Raw genomic sequence first — 23328 nt, 5'->3', positions numbered from 1 at the left:
GTTTTCATTTGGGGAATCTCCAACAATTCTATTCCATTAACGCACAGCCATCACCACCACCTACTGAGCTTATTTATGCTTCAAAAGTACAGAGATTGAGAGATAATCACCTGAAACTTTCAACATCTTGTTCCTCATCTTTCTCATCTCTCAAGAAACAAGTGGAAACCAAACCATCATGCCACACTCTCCTTGGGACTTGCCATTGCTTTCTGATTTCAATCACTACTCCAACCTTCACTGCTTTCTTCAGTCTGTAACGCCCATTGTTTCTACTAAACTGCTTCCCAAGGTATTCTTTAATTTCCATTCTCAATTCTTTCCTTATTAGCAAAACAATATGTTTTCTCTTCTCGATCGGTTGAATTGTACTTTTACTCTCGTTGCCAATCTAGACCGATATTCATGTCAGCTATTTGTTAGTGCGTAACTTTGATGATCTTTTACCAATTTCAAACTAGGATCTAAATGTAAGATAGTCAATGAGAGGGCATATCTAGGCTTTTATTCCAAATTTGATATACGAGAATGTTTTTTTTTTTTTGAGCGTTTACTTCTGATCCTTATTTTCACATATGCAGACAGCACACTAATAAGAAAAAGTTTCATCATTTACTCTTAAACATTAATTTTTCATGTTTAGACATCATTGGTAGGTAATAACTTTAAGAGAGGTGCTACGTTCACAACATTTTTACAACAATTTTACAACAAATCATAGGTGGTTAGTTGTTATAGGTTCAAATTTGAATCTAACACTAAGATTACTTTTTTGTCCCAACAATAACAACCAGTAACAACTTGCCACTTAGGATTTGTTGTAAAAATGTTGTAAAAATGTTGTAGACATATCATTTCTCTAACTTTAATGGAGATGCAATTATGGATTTTAATTAGTTCAATTGGTGAAGTTTTTTGTTGTCGAATAAAAAATCTGAAATTCAAACCCGATCTATACACCAAAACCTATTGGTGTTTTGTAAAGGAGCACAATGTCACCAAACTCCAAAGTTGTGTTTGGATACTTAAATTTGAATTTTAATGTGATGGATTTGAAATTCCTTAATTTAAAGTCCATAAATATTTAAGTATATCATATGAATTTCTAAAATTCAATGGGTTTAATTAGAAATTATTTCAAATTCAAAGATTTTAAGATTTAAAATTCTTGGCTATCCAAATAGGGCATTTGGATTTTATTCACCCAAATCCAAATCCATGTGCCCAAATCCTGTCATCCAAACACACCAATTTTAATAATTACTCAATTGTTAAAATCCCACCAAAAAAAGCCATTATCCTCTCCATGCATGCTCCCAAACTGAAGACTAGCTGAGAACGGATAACATGAATTGGTAGCCATTTGATGGCATCATTTATAGCAACCCCCGTTTACTATTTTCCATAATACCATTTATGTGTAACCCTGCTAATGCTCGGCTTATATATTCATACACCATTTACCATTTACCATACTCCTGATGGAAAAAAAAATTTATAGGACCAATTGCTTTACTTTTTACCATTATAAAAGAAGTAGCGACGAAAAACAAATATAAATGCCTTCTAAAACCACAATTAGCACTAGCACACTTAAATATCAGTCTATAGCAAAAATAACTTTTGGAAAAAAGTAATTTTTCAAATGAATAAAAGCTGTCTTCGTTTAATAATTAACACTATATATTTTGGTGCAACATCATTTAATTATTTGGAGGGTTACCCTTCTTTCTCATTTTCTTTTATTCCCCACGTCTTATTTATATATGCAGGCTTGTACACTAAATGGATTTGGGCAATCAAGTGAGAGTTGTAGTGAGAACGATATGGTGGGGTGTTTCTCCTTGAGTGACGTTTGGGAGTTTTATGTTGAGAAGAGTTTCTATGGGGCTTCTGTACCAATACTGTTGAACAATGGTGAAAGTGTAGTACAATACTATGCACCTTCCCTATCCGCTATCCAGATATATACTACAAAACCTTGTGAATCTATCTCAGTGAGTGTGAGTAATAATAATTCATCAACTAGGACTTCACAACATACCACACTGCTAGTTGATCATCGTGAGGGACCATCCAAAATAATGGAAGGCCTTGGTCATCTCTACTTTCAGTTCAACGAGACATTAGGTCCTTATGATAGACTTCCGCTGACTACAAAGGCAAATTATTATTATTTCTAAATATTCCTCTTTTCTCATTCCTCCATACCACAATATAAATATCGTACTTCTGTCACTAGCTAATATTTGATTCTATATGATGGGATATTTGCTGATCAGATATATGAATTAGCTGAGGCTCATCCTGGCTTGACGACATTCAACAACATGGATCTCTCCCCTTATAGTTGGATAGCCGTTGCTTGGTATGTACAATTCATCATTCCTAGCTTTTTTCTTCTTTAAGTTAAAATTGCTATAAGGAAATATCTTTTTTCCTGTTAACATGGTTTATCTTTGGGAGTTGCTTAGATTAGAAAGATGTAGGGGCTACTATTAGTATTAGTGTAGGATAAAATGCAAACACGTAAGACACTGACTACTTTTAGCAAATATCAAAAGCTTTAATACTAATTTATTGTGAGTATATTTAATTATAATAGATTTATGTGAAATAGGAATATAGAAATGGGACAAAACTACCACACAAAGAATACAAACATTCATATGGTTTGGTCTTTAACTTATGTCCACAGGTGGTGTTAAAAAGGAATTTTTTCTAATAAAATAGACAGATTACAAAGATAGTATATATAAAAATAAAAAAAATTCAAACCGCCCCCTCTATATACAAAGGCTACTGCTTGAAAAGGAGCTCTCTCTCTCTCTCTCTCTCTCTCTCACACACACACACACATACATATATATATGTAAGGACTAAAAGCTCTACCAGCCCAAGCCCACTTAGAATAGTAACCTTGTTTAGTTCAACCTAGACCCAAATCAATAAACTTGTAAGAGAGGGTATCAAAGAACAAGAGAGGGCTTAGCCCAAGGAGGAGACTAAGAGAGGAAGGCTTCTTTTTATAAAATATGTAAGCCAATATCGTAAGACAAGCTTGCTCGAGGAGGCCAAGATTATACACAAAAAAATACTGTTCCCGTTCTTCTCTCTTTGATTTTTTTTTCTTCAGATCCCTCTCTTTGGAAACTCCCTTTTCCTTATATACTCTCCTATACTTCACATCTTGACCATCCATCCCTACCTAACCAGTCCTCTCATGACATTTGTCTCTTTCTGCAGTTGAAGAAGGTAGTGGAAAGAGTTTGCTTAACTATGACTTGCATTGTTCAAGTCACTTTCTCATTAATGCAGTTGATAAAGCTGTTATCCACCATTTAATGCGGAGGCTACAGGCTACCCCAAACTAGAAACTTCCCCTATGATCTTTGATTCCCTCTCATCAAATCCCTCCTCCCACTTGGAACGCCCCAGAGTCATTTTGATTCATCTCTTTCTCCTCCCGAATAGCCTTCCTCCTTGGGCCCATGGCCCGATACACACACACACACACGTGGACGGAGCCATTCATGGACTAGGGGGGCAATGGCCCCCCCCTAATTTTTTCAAATAATATAATTATCTAACTATATATTTAGGTACTAATTTTAGCAATTTTGTTTAATAAAATTACATTTTATCTCCCTTATTGATCATTATAAGAGAAATACTACAGCTACAAACTTTTTTACAATATTTTTATAAACTATTGAGATAGCAAATTCTTACTAGTTTTCATCTAGGTCCACCACTTACATAACTTTTTTACTAACTAATAACCACTAATCACAACAACAATTTGTAAAAAAAAAAATTGTAGATCTAGTATTTTCCTCATTTTAAAGTCCATAAAAAAATTTATAGACCTAAAATCAATACACACACACACACACACACACACACACACATACACACAAGCCCAAAATATTAGCCCAACAACAAAAATTACCGATAGGCGATAATAAAGCTAAAAAAAATTGAGACTAATCAACCAATTTTACCAAAAATAAATAACTTAACCCTTCAAAAAACTTTAAACAAAATAATTTTGTTCTTACCAACAAAAGACATGCTCTACACGCAGAAAAAAATAAAAATAAAAGAAAACCTTTGTCGGCTAAGCAGTAAACCTGAAAGCCGAAGCCACCACATGCAGCTAACAATAAAACTGCCCCTCTAACTCCAAATCCTAGCTCCGTCCCTGTATATAAGAGTGACTAGCTTTTCATGGGTTTGCTATGACACCTTATAAAACATATCTCAAAAAATATTTCACCCAAACTTGATTCGAAAGGTCAAACTCCTTTAAGGCCTGCATCAAAACCTCTATGAGCTAGGTCTAAGCAATGGTTAAACTTGTGTAAAGGAATCAGGGGCGGCTGCACATACACTTTAGGAGTTCAATATATATAAAATATTGCTTTACTAATTTAATTTATTCTTAAAAATATTTTTGCACACCCTGATTACATATCAACTTATCCCACAATCAAACAACAACTTAGTATATTATTTATGTATGGATGAGTGTAGTTGTGTGAGTTAATAATTATATAGTGCAAGTGTAGTTAAGTTTTGTTATTTAGTTTAAAATATTTTTATAAAAAAATGACAAATATATAACTACAATTGCATAAAAACAAAAATGTTATACAAAATTAACAAAATAAAATGGTCATACTTATATTGATAATAGATAATAACAACTAATAATAAACTATCATGAGACGATTTTAAAATATAAAAACTCGTAAAAGGAAATTGTAAAACTTCATGTATTTGTGTGTGTTTTTTTTCTCGACAACTCAATATATTCAAGTTCTTTTTTATTTATTTTATTTTTAATTTAAGTTTCTTAATGACCTTCTAGAAAAATTTCTAAAGCCGCTACTGTGGGGGGTAAGAGTTTTTAAATAAACACATGGGCTTTAGGCTTGATTAATTGGTACCAGTTTGTTTTTGTCATTGGGCCCCTAAGCCCACGAGTCAGCCTATACTGCAGGGGTCCGAGGAGTTGTCTGAGGATAAGGGCCTCTTCGGACAAGTCCGCCAAAGACCCTGGGATTTGCCAAGAAGGTTAAGGGCAGAATCTTGGAAAAGACTGGTGGGTAAGAGGGTGATCCAAGCACCCTCTAAGATGTAAGGGTATAAGATAAATATCTAAGGAAAATGCTGCGACCTCCACATTAAAGATCCTGCATCTACCTTACTGGCCACATTAATGGAGAAATGACCAATGAACAGTAGAATTCAGCTCTCTGGCTATGGTTCAAAGACTTTAAGAAGGTGGCGGATGAGACAAGTTTCTAAGGGAAAGATTTGTATGACACGTGGAGGAGCTAGTGTAGGAAAAGCATATAAGGAGGCAAGAGAGAGAGAGAAAGGGATCGGCATTTTTCTTCTGCTAAACAAAAATAGGAACTAAGGATTGTAAACTTTAACCTAGAAAGAGAATATTTATACAAACCATCCTCGGCTTACGTCCGAGGAGATCTGTTTGTTATATTCATTCATCATTTGTACGAATTGTAACATTCCAATCTGTTAGTCGAACTTCCAACATCCCGAACCTAAATTTCAAACCCATACTCTACAAATTTTATTGTATAAGGCTCATTGGGCTTGAGCCCAACATTCGTTTTTGGGTTCGGGTACAATTGTGCACTTACAATTGGCGCCGTCTGTGGGAATCTAGCGTTGAAGGAGTTGGAACATCATGGCAGGTTTAGGTTCACACCATGCAGAATCTCATGGATCATAGCCCGAAGATCTTTTTGAGCGCCTTGAGTGCCGAAGGGATCAAGAGGGAAGTGTTCATATTGTATACCCTGGCACGAGTTACACGCATGGCGGAGGTAGTCCCACCCATGGGGATGATGCCAAGGCCATGCAGAGGGAGATTAATCACCTCAAAAAGAAGCTGCGCCGTGTCAGATGAAGGCGGAGTTCACCTCCAGCCAATCCTTCTTCAGAGGAATCCCGGGGAAGCAGTTATAGTTCAAGGTCATGGACGTCCCCTAGCAAAACCTCCTCTTGCGAAGAGGATGACCTACCGAATCGCAGGCGTAGAAAGCTCCCCTCCAGGGGCTTGGGGAACAACACTATGAGCCGAGCGTTGCACTAACTCTCCAAGTCGCCATTCTCTCTTAGGATTGAGAATGAAAGGCTCCCCAGGTGGTTCACCTAGCCCACCTTCACCATTTATAACGGCCGCACAGACCCAGTAGAGCATGTGAGCCACTTTAATCAGAGGATGGCGGTGCATTCTCACAACGAAACCTTGATGTGTAAAGTCTTCCCTTCTAGCTTGGGACCTGTCGCTATGAGATGGTTCAATGGGCTAAAGTTGGGTTCTGTCGGTTCGTTCGGGGAACTTACTAGGGCATTCGCGTCTCCGTTCATTACGTGTAGCAGAGTTTCTTGACCGTTGGACTTGCTGTTGTCTACGGCCATGAGGGAGGGAGAGACGCTGAAAGCATACTCCGATAGATATTGGGAGATGTTTAATGAGATAGATGTTTAATGAGATAGATGGAGATTTTGACGAGGTGGCGATCAATACTTTTAAGGTGGGCCTTCCCATTGATCATGACTTGAGGAAATCTTTGACCAAAAAGCCCGTAGGGAGTGTACGTCACCTCATGGACCGTATAGACAAGTAAAAAAGGGTTGAGGAAGATCAACAGCAGGGTAAGGGTAAGGCGAAGGTTATCCCTCAAGAGAGAAGAGATTTCAGGTCGGACAGGTATCACAACAATAAGCCGAGGAGAGATTATTCTGGGCAGTCTGGCTCAGCTACTCCTCAAACAGTTAATACGGTATTCCGAGAGCCAGTGCACCAGCTACTGGAAAAAGTCAGTAAGGAACCCTACTTTAGATGGCCTAGTAAGATGGCGGGGGACCCTACGAAGCGGAATCAGAAGCTTTTTTGTCAATACCATCAGGATGTGGGTCATACTACGGAGAACTGCTGGACCCTCTAGAACCATCTAAAGCAGCTTGTTGGCGAGGGGAAATTGAAACAGCATCTATACCAGCCTAACGGGCAAGGCAGTCAATCTGGCTTGAATAATAAGAAGAACAACTCATCTCGGTCGTCCTTGGGAACGATTAACGTTATCTTCGCCGCACCCAGCAGGACCGGTTCTTGTCCTACCAGGGTGATGGAAGTTTCACACTCCCAAGTCGAGGAGTCGGGCTCGAAGCCGAAAAGGATTAAAGGGAATGTGCCAGTCCTAGGGTTCTCGGAAGAGGATAAGGTGGGAACCATCCAACCCCATGATGACGCCTTGGTGGTCACTCTGAGGATAAGAAATTATGATGTAAAAAGGGTGATAATCGATCAGGGCAGCGGCGCGAATATCATGTATCCTGACTTATTCATGGGGCTGAGGTTGAAATTGGAGGATCTCACTCCTTATGACTCACCACTGATAAGCTTTGAAGGCAAAGCTGTCATACCAAAGGGATAGATTCGATTGCCTGTACAGTCTGGCTCGAAAACGGTCGAGGTGGATTTTATCGTGGTAGATGCGTATTCCCCATACACGGCCATCCTCGCCAGGCCTTGGTTGCACGCTTTGGGTGCTGTTTCCCCCACCTTGCATGTTAAAGTAAAGTTCCCTTCAGGGGAATTCATCGAAGAAATTCTTGGTAGCCAATCGGTGGCAAGGCAATGCATATCTGCTGCAGTACTGTATCAGTCCTCGGCCGGAGAGGACTTATAGCAATTAACGATTCCGGATGCGCCTGAAGCGGTGACGTCGGAGGAGACCATGTGTGAAGATTTGGAGAAGTTTTTGATAGTTGATGATCCCGAAAGGTTCTTCCAAGTCGGGGTACGTTTACCACACCAGGAGAAAATGGAATTGGTGGAGTTTTTAAAGGACAACATTGATGTTTTTGCCTGGGACTCCTATGAGGCTCCGAGGTTAACCCAAGCTTCATTTGCCATCATTAGAACGTCAACCCTGCTATTGTTCCTAGAAGGCAGCCACCTCAGGGTTCCTCCAAAGAGCACTCCGAGACTGTTAAAGAAGAAGTGCTCAAGCTCAAGAGGGCCGGGGCTATTAAAGAGGTTTTCTACCCGGAGTGGTTGGCGCACACAGTTGTGGTGAAAAGAAGAACGGAAAGTGGAGAGTATGTGTGGACTTCACAGACTTAAACAAAGCCTGCCCGAAGGACTCGTTCCCGATGCCATGCATCGATCAGCTTGTGGATGCCACGGTCGGACATCCTCGGATGAGTTTCTTAAATGCCTTCTAGGGCTATCGCCAAATTCCGTTGGAGGCGGATAATCAGGAGAAAACTGCCTGCATTACTCCAACAGGAAACTATCACTATAAAGTGATGCCGTTCGGATTAAAAAATGCAGGGGCTACTTACCAAAGGATGATGACCAGAATGTTTGAGTCACAACTTGGAAAGACCATTGAGGTATATGTGGATGATATGGTAGTGAAGAGTAAGACAGTACCCAAGCACATAAAGGATCTGGATGACACCTTTCAAATACTTAGAAAGTACAAGCTGTACCTTAACGCCTCAAAGTGTTCTTTTGGGGTAGGTGCAGGGAAGTTTCTAGGCTACATGGTGACTCATAGAGGAATAGAGGTGAATCTGGCGCAGGTCAGAGCCATCCAAGGTTTACAGCCACCACGGAATCCAAAGGAAGTTCAAAAGTTGACTGGAATGATCGCTGCTCTCAGCAGATTTATCTCTCGGTCAGCTGACAAGTGTAAGCCTTTCTTCCAACTGTTGAATAAATAGAAAGGATTCCAATGGTCCGAGGAGTGCATTTTAGCTTTCCAGCAACTTAAGGAATATCTTTCCCGGCCACCCATTATGTCTCGGCCGGAGGTTGATGAAATCCTGTTTGCGTACCTAGCTATTGCCGTCCATGCAGTCAGCCTAGTCCTTATAAGGGATGACGACGGGGTGCAAAGACCGGTCTATTATGTCAGCAAGTCCTTGAATGAAGCTGATGTGCGTTATTTACCCTTGGAGAAGGCACTTCTGGCCGTAGTCCATGCTACGCGAAAGATTCCTTACTATTTTCAATCCCACACCGTCGTAGTTTTGACCCAACTGCCTCTCAAGTCAGTATTATGCAGCGCCGACTACTCCGGAAGGGTAGCTAAGTGGGGAACTATTTTGGAAGCTTTTGTTATCAAATACATGCCGCGCACCTCGCTAAAGGGCCAGATTCTCACAGATTTGGTGGCGGAGTTTATTGAACCATTGTTGGAAGAAACAGCGAAGGAATCATACATGGATGAAAAATCAATTGGCATGATCATGGACAAAGGACCACCGATTTGGAAAGTGTCCGTTGATGGGGCTGCCAACCAGAGGGGGTCTGGTGTCGGACTTGTTTTGGTATCCCCAGAGGGAATTGTCTTCGAAAAATCTTTCAGATTAGCGTTCTTGGCGACTAATAACGAGGCCGAGTACGAAGCGGTCTTAGTTGGTATGAACATGGTGTGTAGCATAGGAGGAAGGGAGGTTCATATGTTCTCGGATTCTCAGTTAGTGGTCGGACAAGTCACGGGGACTATACAGGCTAGGGATCCACGAATGCAAGAGTACCTGACCCATGTCAAACGTTTACAATCTGAGTTTGATTCCTTCATCCTTTCTCACGTTTCTAGAAGTGGAAACACACATGCAGATTCGTTGGCCACCTTGGCGACGTCCTCAACTCAGTGTTGGCCTAGGATTATCCTCGTCGGAGACTTGTTAGAGCCAACTCTGACCACTGCAAGTGCCGCCCGTATCCATCTGATAAGGCCTGGACCCAGTTGGATTGACCCTGTGGTATCTTTTCTAAAGAGAGACATTCTTCCCGAGAACAAGTCTGAGGCAGATAAGATTCGTCGAAAGGCGCCTCGTTTCTGGCTGTCTGAAGATCAGAAATTGTATAAACGTTCATTCTCTAGACCATACTTGTTATGTGTACACATTGAGTCAATAGAGGCACTTTTAGAAGACTTGCATGAGGGAATCTGCGAAAGCCATACCGAGGGGAGGTCCTTGGCCCATAGGGCTTTGACTCAGGGATATTGGTGGCCTAACATGCAGAGGGAAGCTCAGGACTACGCAAAAAAGTGTGACCAGTGCCAAAAGTTCGCTCCCAACATTCATCAGCCTAGGGGAGTCCTTAATCCTTTGTCTAGTCCTTGGCCTTTCGCTCAATAGGGATTGGACATAGTAGGGCGATTTTCGAGGGCTGTGGGAAACAAAAGGTGGCTGCTTGTGGGGACCAACTACTTCACCAAGTGGGTCGAAGCTGAGCCCTTAGCGAATATTAGGGATATCGACTCAAAAAAGTTTATTTGGAAGAATATTATCACTAGGTTTGGGGTGCCCCACACGCTTATTTCAGATAATGACGTTCAATTTGACAGCAGAGCTTTCAGGAAGTATTGCAGTGACATGGGTATCATAAACAAGTATTTCACCCCAGCCTATCCTTAGGGAAATGGGTAGGCCGAGACCGTTAACAAGGTCATAGTCAGCGGACTCAAGAAGAGGTTAGATGACGCGAAGGGCAGATGGGTAGAGGAGCTACCACATGTTTTATGGATGTATAGAACTACGCCGCGCAGATCCACTGGAGAGACACCGTTCTATATGACTTATGGAGCAGAGGCAGTAATACCTTTAGAATCTGATTTCCTAACGCTAAGGACGAGTTCTTTTAGTCTAGAACATAACAACGGCCTCCTGGAGAAAAGCCTGGATTTGGTTGAGAAACGGCGAGAGGCTGCTATGGTCCAAATGGCTTATTATCAGCAGAAGCTTAAACGAGGGTATGATGCCCATGTGAAGCTAAGGCCATTAGCGCCCAGGGATCTAGTGTTAAGAAAAGTTGTGGGTACTGCCAAAAACCCGGCTTGGGGAAAGCTGGGACCAAATTGGGAAGGACCATATTGGATCATTTCTGTAGCAGGCATAGGGTCATATTGACTAGCTGATCTAGATGAAAAAAATTGTACAACGCTCATGAAATGTAAACAACCTTCGAAGGTATTATTACTAATAAAAAGCACTTTTATCGTTCGTGTTTCAAATTGTGAATATCTATTTGGGTTTATCAGTTACTATTTTTAAGTATCAAACAGAAACTTGGATGTGTATGGTTCTCGGACCACATGCCTTGTGAAAATTGATGTCTTATCATTTGTTAAACAGAACCTTAGTTATGCCGGGTCTACAGACCTTCTACTTTGGAAAAATTAACATCTTGAGTTACTATTACTAAGTATCAAACAGAAACTTGGACGTGTATGGTCCTCGAACCACATGCCTTGTGGAAATTGATGTCTTATCATTTGTTAAAGAGAACCTTAGTTATGCCGGGTCTACAGACCTTCTACTTTGGAGAAATTAGCATCTTGAGTTACTATTACTAAGTATCAAATAGAAACTTGGACGTGTATGGTCCTCGGACCATATGCCTTGTGGAAATTGATGTCTTATCATTTGTTAAACAGAACCTTAGTTATGCCGGGTCCACAGACCTTCTACTTTGGGGAAATTAACATCTTGAGTTACTATTACTAAGTATCAAACAGAAACTTGGACGTGTATGGTCCTCGAACCACATGCCTTGTGAAAATTGATGTCTTATCATTTGTTATACAGAACCTTAGTTATGTCGGGTCCACAAACCTTCTACTTTGGAGAAATTAACATCTTGAGTTACTATTATTAAGTATCAAACAGAAACTTGGACGTGTATGATCCTCGGACCACATGCCTTGTGGAAATTGATGTCTTATCATTTGTTAAAGAGAACCTTAGTTATGCCGGGTCCACAGACCTTCTACTTTGGGGAAATTAATATCTTGAGTTACTATTACTAAGTATCAAACAGAAACTTGGACGTGTATGATCCTCGGACCACATGCCTTGTGGAAATTGATGTCTTATCATTTGTTAAACAGAACCTTAGTTATGCCGGGTCCACAGGCCTTCTACTTTGGAGAAATTAACATCTTGAGTTACTATTACTAAGTATCAAACAGAAACTTGGACGTGTATGGTCCTCAGACCACATGCCTTGTGAAAATTGATGTCTTATCATTTGTTAAACAGAACCTTAATTATGCCAGGTCCACAGACCTTCTACTTTGGGGAAATTAACATCTTAAGTTACTATTACTAAGTACAAAACAGAAACTTGGACGTGTATGGTCCTCGGACCACATGCCTTGTGGAAATTAATGTTTTATCATTCGTTAAACAGAACCTTAGTTATGTCGGGTCCACAGACCTTCTACTTTGGGGAAATTAACATCTTGAGTTACTATTATTAAGTGTCAAACAGAAACTTGGACGTGTATGGTCCTCGGACCACATGCCTTGTGGAAATTGATGTCTTATCATTTGTTAAACGGAATTTTAGGTATGCATGGTTCTCGGTCCATGTACCTTGTATAAATTGATATCGTACTTATCATTAAGGCAAAGTTTGTTCATGTTAGGTCCTTGAATACTTTACTTTAGGATTGCTAGTGTAAAACCATGTCAAATGGAATACTTTATCTTGATAAAGTATTTTTGATCACTTTATGCCTCAAATTGAATTCTAGGTTAGCTTGTTAGGCGTTCATCATTGTGTCACACATGTTATACTCTTAAGGCATAATTTGTAAAGTACAAGCTAAACATGTGTACTGTTGTTTAAAGTTATGATAGTTCAATTATGGGAAGTGGAGTTGGTTATTCCACTCATTCTTTTTTGTGCTGATGAGAAGTCTTATAACAAAAGAGTACAAGTCAAATGAAGATTAAACAGGACAGTCTTTCATTAATTGCTTCTGATACATATTACAAAGAAAGTTTTTGATACATAACAAAAAAAAGAAGGGGGAAAGGTCCTAGGCTCAGCCCTAAGCTTTTAAAGGAGGGTCCTGCTTGGAAGCGCTGGTTGCCTCAGTGCTCTTCAGTTCCATCTCAAAAGAGGACTGGACTTGTTTTCCTTTGTTTGTTGGCACTGGTGGAGAGACGATAGCCTCGGCGCTTTGGCCCCTGACCTTCTCAGCACCTTCACCCTGTTCCTTCTCTTTGTTGGAACTCGTAGGTTCTGTAGGAGCAGGAACGGGCTCTGGGATCACGGGAGGGAGCATTGAAGGAGCTGTCTCAGGGGCAGGGGTGACAGGAGGAAGCTCTTCTATCTCCTGTATGTCTATGGGAAGCCAAATTTTCTCGGACTTCCTCAGCTCGGAAGCTGGAGGAACCCCTGCTACATTTAAGGCTTCACCCCAAACTTGCTGGCAGTATTCCCGGCACAGCGCGGTAAACTCCTCTGTCAACTGCTCTTCTGTCGCCGCTACCCCTTCCTTATAAGCAGCCTTCTTCGCAGCCTCCAGCGAGCCCTTGAAGGTGCAGGCCTCGTCCTTTAATTTGGCGAGCTTCTTCTTCAAGTCAGAGTGCTCCTGCTGAGCTTTGGATAACTCTCTATCCTTCTGACGAAGAAGTTTGCGTTGCCCCTCCACCTGGGTCTTCATCGTTTTTAAGCTAGCCTCGGCACCGTCCCTTTCCCTTTTTAGCTCCGCCAGCTGTGTGGTGAGCTTCTCGTTTTGCGCAAAGGCCTGACCTAGGGACTTCTCGATCTCCAGCCGAATCTCCAGTTTGAGCCCAGCCTTCTTCCGAGAATCCTCTACCCACTTCTCGGCAGCAAAGACTTGCTAGATGGCCTGTGACAAGATATCAGAGTATCAAACGTATAAAAAGGTCTCCAATGATAAGTTAAAAAGAAGGATGAAGATAAGATTTAAATACTTACCAAGCCCAAGTCCCTTTTTAGCGAAAGGAACAGTTGGGACTGAGTCATCTTGTCTAGGGCCTCCATGTCCCTGGGCAACAAGAGAGGACATTCCAAGGCCTCGGCCAGGTGGAGGGCATGGCCATGTTGGAACATCCTGATGTTGGACTGACAAGAGATTGGTGCCCCGTCCAGCGTGAGCTCGGGAGACCAGTTAGCTGGTGCACGACGCACTTCGACAAGATCCCTGATCTCCCCACTTTCCACTGACGAGGCACGCCCCTTGCCCTTGTCAGGTCTGTGCTGCGGGGGTTGTTGTTGTTGTTGTTGTTGTTGTTGTTGTTTCTACCTCTCACCGTCAGCCTCCTCGGCCTCACCCTTCCTCTTCTTCTTAGGCTTTGCTACGGGAGGCTTAGGATCGGATGGAGGAGGGGGTGGGGGCAAGGACGGGGGGACCTGTGGCCCGCCTGCTCCCTTCTTGAAGACTCTTTCACCCCTCTTTTGCATCAATCCCTTCAGGACGTCCATTTCTTCCTCTTCGGAGTTGGAGTTAGGGCGGGCGACTACCAAGCCTTGTATCCCTGAAGTCTTGGTGAGCTCGTCCGAGAGAACGACAAACGGGTTTCCTCGAGGCCTTTCGATGTCCTCGAGATGAAACTGGTCTATCTCCTCATCCAACGAGTGTGGCGAGGACGCTTGCTCTTCTGGGATGGCAGCTGTCTAGGAGTGCGCCGAGAGGGGAACTGCCGCAATAGGGCGTGTGTACAGGATGATGGTGGGGTCGTCAAGAAGATCGTCGTTAGAAAGAAAGCCTGGCCTTGCGACGTTTATCCTTCTACAACGCTTATCCCCCGTAATGATAGTGTTTTCTATCTCTTGGAAGTTCGAGCATATAGGATCGTATCCTAATATCAAATGGCTGCCCTCACTTGTAGATCTTCACTCACGAAGACTTTTGAGCGGAGAACGCGATTTAAGTCGGCAACGTTGCAAAAGCTCAGGCGTGGGTGTATGAACTGTTTATCTGTGAGAAGAAACATCCGAGAAGACAAACACGGTTAGATTAGTATTAAACATAAAAATTAAAAGCAATAGTGAGAAATGAGGATTAAAGCAGCAGAAGGTAGCAGGATTGAATTACGGGTTAATAAATCTAACTCCTAAGGAGTCACACCTGGATCTCCCCATACGACTGGGCAGTGAGGGCCGTCATGCCAGTTCCCTCATGCGATGAGGTAGTCGTCCTTCATGCCCTTGTTGGATTTAGGCAGACAGGAGATCAACCTGACTATGCTGGACCATGACTTGATGTAATACCCTACGTTTTTAAGTTATTGGCACTCATACATAAAAGCAACATCGTGCCATGTGAGGTTTAAGCCCATTTGCTCATTCAGAGCGTCAACACTACCTAAGACCCTAAACACGTTAGGTGCGCACTGGTCTGGGCACAACCTATGGTTGCGAAGGTATTCCCTGGTCACATTTCTCATAGGGAGAGTCATTCCACCTTCTTTGAAGGCAATCATTGGAATGATGACTTCTCCCGTCTTCCTAGCACTACCTACGGCTTCTACTGGGCAATATATTAGACCTACGTCGTTAGGAATATGGTACTTGGCCCTTAACCCTTCCATACCGGCATCGGTATCAACCAGGCACTTAAATTTACCCATCTAGGAGAAGCGAGAATGCGAGTTTAAAGAAGAATAGAAGTTTAGAGAGGAGCCGAGGATAGAATCCGAGAAGGAAGGAGCAAAGAAAATAAGAACTTACGAGAGTTGGTTATGCGAGTCTTCACGAATTTCTGGAGAGAAAAAGCCACGATGAATACTTTGATGTGATTGAATTCTGAGGAAATGAATGAAGGCGCGGGTTTCCAAGCATTTTGACGTGCGGGAGGCGGCCTCGAAATTAGACTTATCCCGCTCAAATTTTTAGGGGGCGACCTGGACCGTTGGATGTTCATTTCACCGTTGAACGTGGGGAATAGGATGTAATTTGCGGTCATAAAAGCGCGCGTTCCGGGCTTCGAAGCGTCAAACGGCATTTTTAGGGAAACGAAGGGATCCCCACACATGTGACGGTCTACGGAGCATGCAGAAATTGTACTGTTTGGTTCAAAACTCTATCTTTCTCCTCGGATGGGAGGGAAAAATAAAGTTTTGAGGGGCTATTGTGAGGGGTAAGAGTTATTAAATAAACAAATGGGTTTTGGGCTTGATCAATTGGTACCAGTTTGTTTTTGTCATTGGGCCCCTAAGTCCACTAGTCAGCCTATACTGCAAGGATCCAAGGAGTTGTCCGAGGATGAGGGCCTCCTCGGACAGGTCCGCCAAAGACCTTGGGATTTGCCAAGAAGGTTAAGGGCAGAATCCTGGAAAAGACTGGTGGGTAAGAGGGTGATCCAAGCACCCTCTAAGATGCAAGGATATAAGATAAATATCTAAGGAAAAAGCTGCGACCTCCACATTAAAAATCCTGCATCTACCTTACTGGCCGCATTAATGGGGAAATGACCCTTGAACAGTAGAATTTAGCTCTCTGGCTATGGTTCAAAGACTTTAAGAAGGTGGCGGATGGGACAAGTATCTAAGGGAAAGATTTGTATGATACGTGGAGGAGCCAGTGTAGGAAAAGCATATAAGGAGGCAAGAGAGAGAGAGAGAAAGGGATCGGCATTTTTCTTCTACTAAACAAAAATAGGAACTAAGGATTGTAAACTTTAACCTAGAAAGAGAATATTTATACAAACCATCCTCGGCTTACGTCCGAGGATATCTGTTTGTTATATTCATTCATTATTTGTACGAATTGTAACATTCCAATCTGTTAGTCGAACTTCCAACATTCCGAACCTAGATTTCAAACTCATACTCTACAAATTTTATTGTATAAGGCTCATTGGGCTTGAGCCCAACATTCGTTTTTGGGTTCGGGTACAATTGTGCACTTACAGCTACTATAAGGAATTGGTTTAGTCATATATTTGCTAAATTATCTACTGTAGCAACTTTTGTGACTGCAACAGTTTCTTGAGGTATAATCTCGTGAATGAAATGGTATCCAATATCAATGCGCTTGTTTCTCTCATGATACATATGATTTTTAGTCAAATGTATGGTGCTTTGACCATCACAAAACACAATAGTCTCACTGTGCTGCAAACCAAATCTCTCAACCAAATAACTTCTTTCACTACCTTTGCTGCTACCATATAATCTGTTTATGTGGTAAACAAACCAACAATTGACTTTAATTCATCCTCCAATTGATAGCGTAACTAAAAAGTGTAAAAAAAAAAAAAATGACATGTTATAAATTTCCTCTTATTTAAGTCACCAACGAAATCAGAATTGTCAAATCCAAAACACAATTACTATTACTAGAATATCTGTACTACACTACAAAAAAAATGCGAAATATCTAAATGAGTGCAAAACATAACATACGTCATGGTATCAACTGCACAAGCATAAGGAATGCGGGACGTGCTACTTCTCCTCCTCACACAACAATGACAAAGTGGTTGAAAGCTTAATGTTTGTTGTTAATGGAGTACCTTGTCCGAAGAATCATGCATCTCATCTTGAATGGGTTGAACTATGTTAAGTTTTTAGACCGTGGTTGTCAATTTCATAATGAATTAACCAAGTTGTTATATTAGTCCAATTATACCAAATATCAATTTGAATGGAAACAGATGAAGCATGTAAAGGTAACTCGAATAATGTGTCACCAATTACACAAAACTAATCAAAAGGAGAAATCAATATGGTGGCTGAAGTGGAAAATCTAGGAAAAACTATCCAAGTAAAAATACTATGTGAGAAACCTTTCCCAATGAAGCAAATTCAATATGATATGGAAAGTTTTACAATCAAGGAAAAACATTTTCTTAGCCCCTACTGACTCTTAGAGAACTTAAAGAGAAATTAAAACCCTTCATTGCACTAGAATGCCTAGATTCTTCAACCATATGAATTGCTTTCACAAATGACACACGCATGATCACGATCAAAACTTTCGACCGACTCTAAGAACCTCTAAAAGGTAATCTTCACAACAAGAAGTATATGGTATGTGTTATGGCTTCAACTTTTTCACTAACTGATCTTCAAATTTGCTTTAATATCTCTAGTATGTTGAAATTGAGAACCTTGGTTACAAAACCCTAGGCTCACAAACATAGCTCTCTCCTCTAAATAATCTCTCTCTTATCAACTTAAAATTTCTATTTTATATTCTAACAAGTAGGTCTCAAATTAGGGATGAAACATACAAGCTAGCTATTGGGCTTTTTGCAAAGCGGGTTTGTGCTAGTGTCAATAAGTAGAGGTTGCTATCAAGCTAGATCGATTGATGTTGCTATCAAGGTTGTTGTTGATAATATTATAGAAACTTTGCTTTCTTGAGCTAACGTTTGGGTTTTTGTTTTGATCTTGAATTACACCTTTAAGTCACAACATAACTAGCAATTTGACATGGTTTAACAACACTAATACATATAGACCTAACAAATTATAGTGTTTTCATGCACTTTGTCAGTTGTTTTAACTTTAAATCCACAAGCTTGCTAACATCATTGTCTTTGACTATATCAAGCTTCTTCTTCCCTTTTTTAATGGTCAAGAGTAGAAGACTCGGTTAATTTTCAATCGATGATGATTGATGATAATTTTACTTGAAGATGTTGAATTCACGCACCACAACCTATAATATTTTACCCCCAATGCATAGCCTTATATAAGAATAATGAAGGTGTCTAGTGCAAGATAAAATTCAAACACGATAGTTGATATTAAGACTCTGATTCGGGTATAGGCTTACTTTGACGGGCAACGTCAAAGAGAACTGAAACTTTCACCAATAAAATAGGAAGATTACAAAGCTAGCATAGACAATCACAAACTCAAACCCCAGGCGCACCAAATTTCTTTCAATTTACAAAGGGTACGGTTTGAAGGTTTTACAAAGAGTCCACTATATATATAGTAACAATGATCTTAATTAACCGAGTGTGACGGCTGGTCGCACATGGAGTGAAAAGACAACTGACTCAAATAGGAATCAGGACTCAAATAGGAATCAGGAAGCTCACGATAACAATTAAAATGATTTGCCCATACATTGCATGTCGAAAATTATTTGTTTACTATTTTTTTTCCGAGTACTAAAACCGATATTCCATGCGACACACCAAATGTGCACCTTATAATATACTCTTTTTTGTTGTTGTTATTGTTGTTGAACGTGAGTTAACGTTTCGAAGGAAGGTATGAATATGACTGTAACAATTTAAAAATGGTCTCCATTGTTTATTAGGTACCCTATCTATCCGATACCAACGACAAAAATTGTGAAGGAATTATCTGCATGTTTCCTCACTTATCACCCATTATCATTACCCCTCCAAGGTATGTAATTTTCATCTCTTGCGGGGGCCTTCTTCCTTTTCTCAAATGTTTGTGTAATACAAAATAGTTATGAACGCATCCCAGCTTTCCATGCTAGCTAGGCTTAGAACATTGTTTGCATCTCTTTATTTTCTTCTCGCCATAAAAATATTTTCCTATTCTTCCTGTTTGGTTTAATTGGTCTCAAGATTATAGTATGGTTTACTAATATTTTACCCATTAATTACTCCAATCCCCTTGGAGTCGGATAAGACATACTTTTTATCCTACCTACTTTTCACTATATTTTAAAAATATAATTTTGGAGTGCTTATAAAAGAGAGGAAGAACTCCAGATTTACCTCAGTGTAAAATGAGAATTATGAGAAGGTATACTTATTGTATTGATCAATTAAATTAAATATGTACCACCAAGTCGTAGGACTACTGGCCTTTGAGGATTTCTCATTTGGAAATATTATGGTCAGTGTCATTGTCAACCATTTGAGCTTTAAGGTTCTTGACTGCTAACTCTAAATCTAATAAGACTAGTACAAAATGTATAAGAATAATAGTAATTCTAATAGCCCCTCAAACTCAAAACGATTCTGATAAGCCAACATGAATTTGGATTCAAGATCATGCATGGAAGCGGCCTAGTGGATGGGATTTGGTGAAGATGTCACTAAGCTAATCCTAAGAGAAAACAAACAATGGTCTTGCTTGATAAGAAGTAGTGTCGAACGAGATGGTAGTCAAATCTTAAAGTGCTTGGTCCGCTCATGAAAAACGCTATTATGAGTGAACCAAATAGGACTCATTATTACAGTGCACGACAGACAAAAGGTAGTGAAATGCCCATGTCTTGTAGTAACCATCGGAACCAAAGAAACTGGATACACCAGAAATTGTCCTATATTGGTGATAATCTTATAATCGAAGTCATTAAGGTATATTACGTTCACGATCATCTTTTATAAACTTTCCATAATTCTTCTATAGGTAGATTAATGTACCTTCTATACATATATAAATGAGCTGAATTTTTTATGCAATGACTTGGTCAAAGCTCAATCAGCAGACGATTGGGTTTGCTTGCTAATACAAATGAGTCAAGCTTGAGCTTACTGCATGGCTCATTTCATTCTACTAAATGAGTTGAGCTCAAGCATAAAGTTGCTTACAGTTTATTAGGGAACAACTTATTTAATGTGCGTTTATCTTCAAAATTAAAAAGTCAACTTATTTTACTATTCAACTTATTTTTGCTACTATTCATGAGCTCCATTGCATTTTTTGGTATTATTTATGAATCTCACTGTACTATTTTAACTAACTTTTATCCTTATCTACGGTACTTTCAACACAAAATTTTCAATTTCAGCAAAATAAGCGAATTCTAAATAGATCTTTAGTTGAAATTGAAAACTTTTTGCTAAAAGTACTGTAGATAAAGCTAAAAGGTAGCTGAAATAGTAAAATAAGGTTCATGAATAGTATTAAAAAGTGAAATGAGACTCATGAATAGTAGCAAAAATAAGCCGAATAGTATAAAAAACTAGTTTTTTAAGCCAATGCTAAATGCGCACTTCAATCATAGGTTCGCAAGTCATTAATGTTGTAAATGTATAATGTGGGACTAAGATGCTTCAAAGCCCATGTTGAAAATGAAGAAAAGCTCTTGAGCCCCTATGGTTGTATAGACTCGCTTTCTGGAGTTCACAATGAATGAGCTTCCATCCAAATATAAATGAGATTAGCTGTTTATGTAGTTTCTCGATCAAAGCTCAATTAGCAAATTGATTAGATTTGCTTGCTAATACAAATGAGTCAAACTTAAGTTTACTGCATGGCATGTTTCGTTTTACTAAAAAAGCTAAGCTCAAGCATCAAGGTGCGCGCTTAACCTGTAGGCTCACAAGTTGTTAATGTGGTAAATGCATAATGTGGGACTAGGGATGGCAATAAAAGCCCGACCCGCGGGAACCTGGCCCAGCTTGACCCTAATGGGCCAGATTTTACCCAATCCAATAAATAATAGGGTCAGATATGGATTTTTTTTTTTAAAACCCGGAACGGGTCGGGTTCGGGTTTTATGCATACTCGGCCCGAACCCGACCCGTAAACATATATAATATTAAAAAAAAAACCCTAGATATAAATACTCTCTTTCTCCTATCAGATTTTATTTCCCAAACCCTAACCCTAACCCTTACTTCTCAGCTGCCCCCTTCTCTCTCTCTCTCTCTCTCTCTAACAGAGGCTTTCACACACTACTGCTGGCCACCTACAAACCCTAACCCTCACCTCTCAGCCGCCCTTCTCTCTCTCTCTCTCTCTCTCTCTCTCTCTCTCTCTCTCTCTCTCTCACAGAGGCTCCCACACACTACCGCCGGCCACCTACTTTGCTGATCTTCGAACAAACCACAATACAAATCCAAATCCTTGCTGCCGCCGTCATCTCTCATCGCCGTCGTTCGACTTCGATTCATTACCGGCGTTAAACCATTATCTTTATCGCAAATCTAACAGCGAGACTAAATGACACCATCGCAGCATAGAGCCTCTCAACAATTCCATCTCTTCATTGCATCAACTCGCAGCATAGAGCCTCCAAATATATTTTTTAATTTATTTTAGCCACAAGGTGATTTTCCTTGTGAAGTAGCACCTTTTTTGTTCTATATTGTGTTGTCTGACATGTAGTTTAGTTTGGATGCAGCTCCCTGTACAATACATTTCTAATGCGAGAGCTCTTTGTCAATTGATGATTCCATTTCTTTTATTTGGTGTTCTGCTGGCTTTGTGTGATGAATGCAAACCAAAGGGTCCATGGTTTAAGGACCGTCACATGCACACACAGAGCAATGTTCTTTCTTATTTAAATTTAAATGTTATAATCTGTTTGGTGACTGATAGCAAAACTTGATTTATCATTTCAAACTCTTATTTTGATTTGTAGAATCTTGCTAATCGGTCATTGGTTGATGACGTACTAAAAAAAAAAACACAAATCACAAATAGAAACAATATCATATTGAAGATTGAAAATAGTTTCTCTTTGTGATTTGATTTTTTTTTTTTTTTTGTTATGGGTGTGATTTGTATTTTTGTTTATGTTTGTGATCGATACAATTTGTGGTTGTAATTTTTTTTTAATGATTGGATCGAATTGGGCTTCTGAATAGGCAACAGAAGTGGTTGGACAGGGCCTGTGGGGCCTGGCAGGGCGGGTCTGGGCCCCGCAAAAAAAATCCATTTAATAATCCAGCCAGGTCCGGGTCGTGGGTCTGTGCCCGCAAGTCGGGTTCGGGTATCAAAAAACCCAGCCCGAACCCTACCCCTTGCCATTCCTATGTGGGACTAAGATGCTTCAAAGCCCATGTTGAAAATGAGGTAAAGCTAGCTCTTAAGCACCTCTGGATGAGAAGACTCAAATTTTTTGTAAAAATGTGAGGGTGTCACATTCAAAAGCTCACAAAGAGATTGACGATGACAATTTAGAGGGAGAAAAATAGGTCAAAAGAAAGTCTCGTGTGGAGTCTAAGAGAGGAGGGTGTAATACACATAGTGGATTATATAATTTCACCATATACAAGGGCTAAATAATGTAATTTATCCTCATTTATGATAACCTTACAATCCATGTCATTAAGGTATTTTATGTTGATAATCATCTTTTATAAACTTTCCATAATTCTTGTATTCTTAGATTGTACCTTCCATACGGATATAGATGACCTGAAATGTTTATACAGTGACTCAGTGAAAGCTAGCTCAATCAGCAGATTGATTGGGTTTGCTTGCTAATACAAATGAGTCAAGCTCGAGTTTACTACATGGCTCATTTTGTTTTACTAAACGAGCTGAACTCAAGCATCAAGGTGCTCAACCCAAAGGCTCGCAAGTCATAGATGTCGAAAATGCATAATGTGTGACTAAAATGCTTCAAAGCCCATGTTGAAAATGAAGTGACGCTCTTGAGCACCTCTGGATGTATAAACTCAATTTTTAAATAAATAAAAAATGAGGGTGTTGCTTTCTGAAGCTCGCAACGAAATCGCTGATAACGATGTAAAAGGAGAAAATTGGGCTGAAAAGAAGTCATGAATGTGAAAAATTAAATAGGAAAGGGCACATCTAGGCACCGGTAGAGCC

The 23328-nt window shown here is 40.2% G+C and overlaps 1 protein-coding gene across 1 annotated transcript in view; it reads left to right on the top strand.

Annotated features, from left to right (window-relative positions):
• Positions 1–1802: 1802 nt before the first annotated feature.
• Positions 1803–23328, top strand: part of LOC142606587 (uncharacterized) — a 31007-nt gene continuing 9481 nt past the window's right edge. Inside the window, exons 1-3 of the mRNA XM_075777896.1 lie at positions 1803–2162; positions 2283–2368; positions 19100–19191. Of these exons, the coding sequence (XP_075634011.1) occupies positions 1827–2162; positions 2283–2368; positions 19100–19191 (514 nt within the window). The 5' untranslated portion in view covers positions 1803–1826. The remainder of the gene's footprint in view (positions 2163–2282; positions 2369–19099; positions 19192–23328) is intronic.

The sequence above is a fragment of the Castanea sativa genome, chromosome 8 (genome assembly GCF_040712315.1).
Source record: "Castanea sativa cultivar Marrone di Chiusa Pesio chromosome 8, ASM4071231v1".
In the NCBI taxonomy this organism is placed as follows: Eukaryota; Viridiplantae; Streptophyta; class Magnoliopsida; order Fagales; family Fagaceae; genus Castanea; species Castanea sativa.
This window is presented reverse-complemented; position numbering and strand designations above follow the sequence as displayed.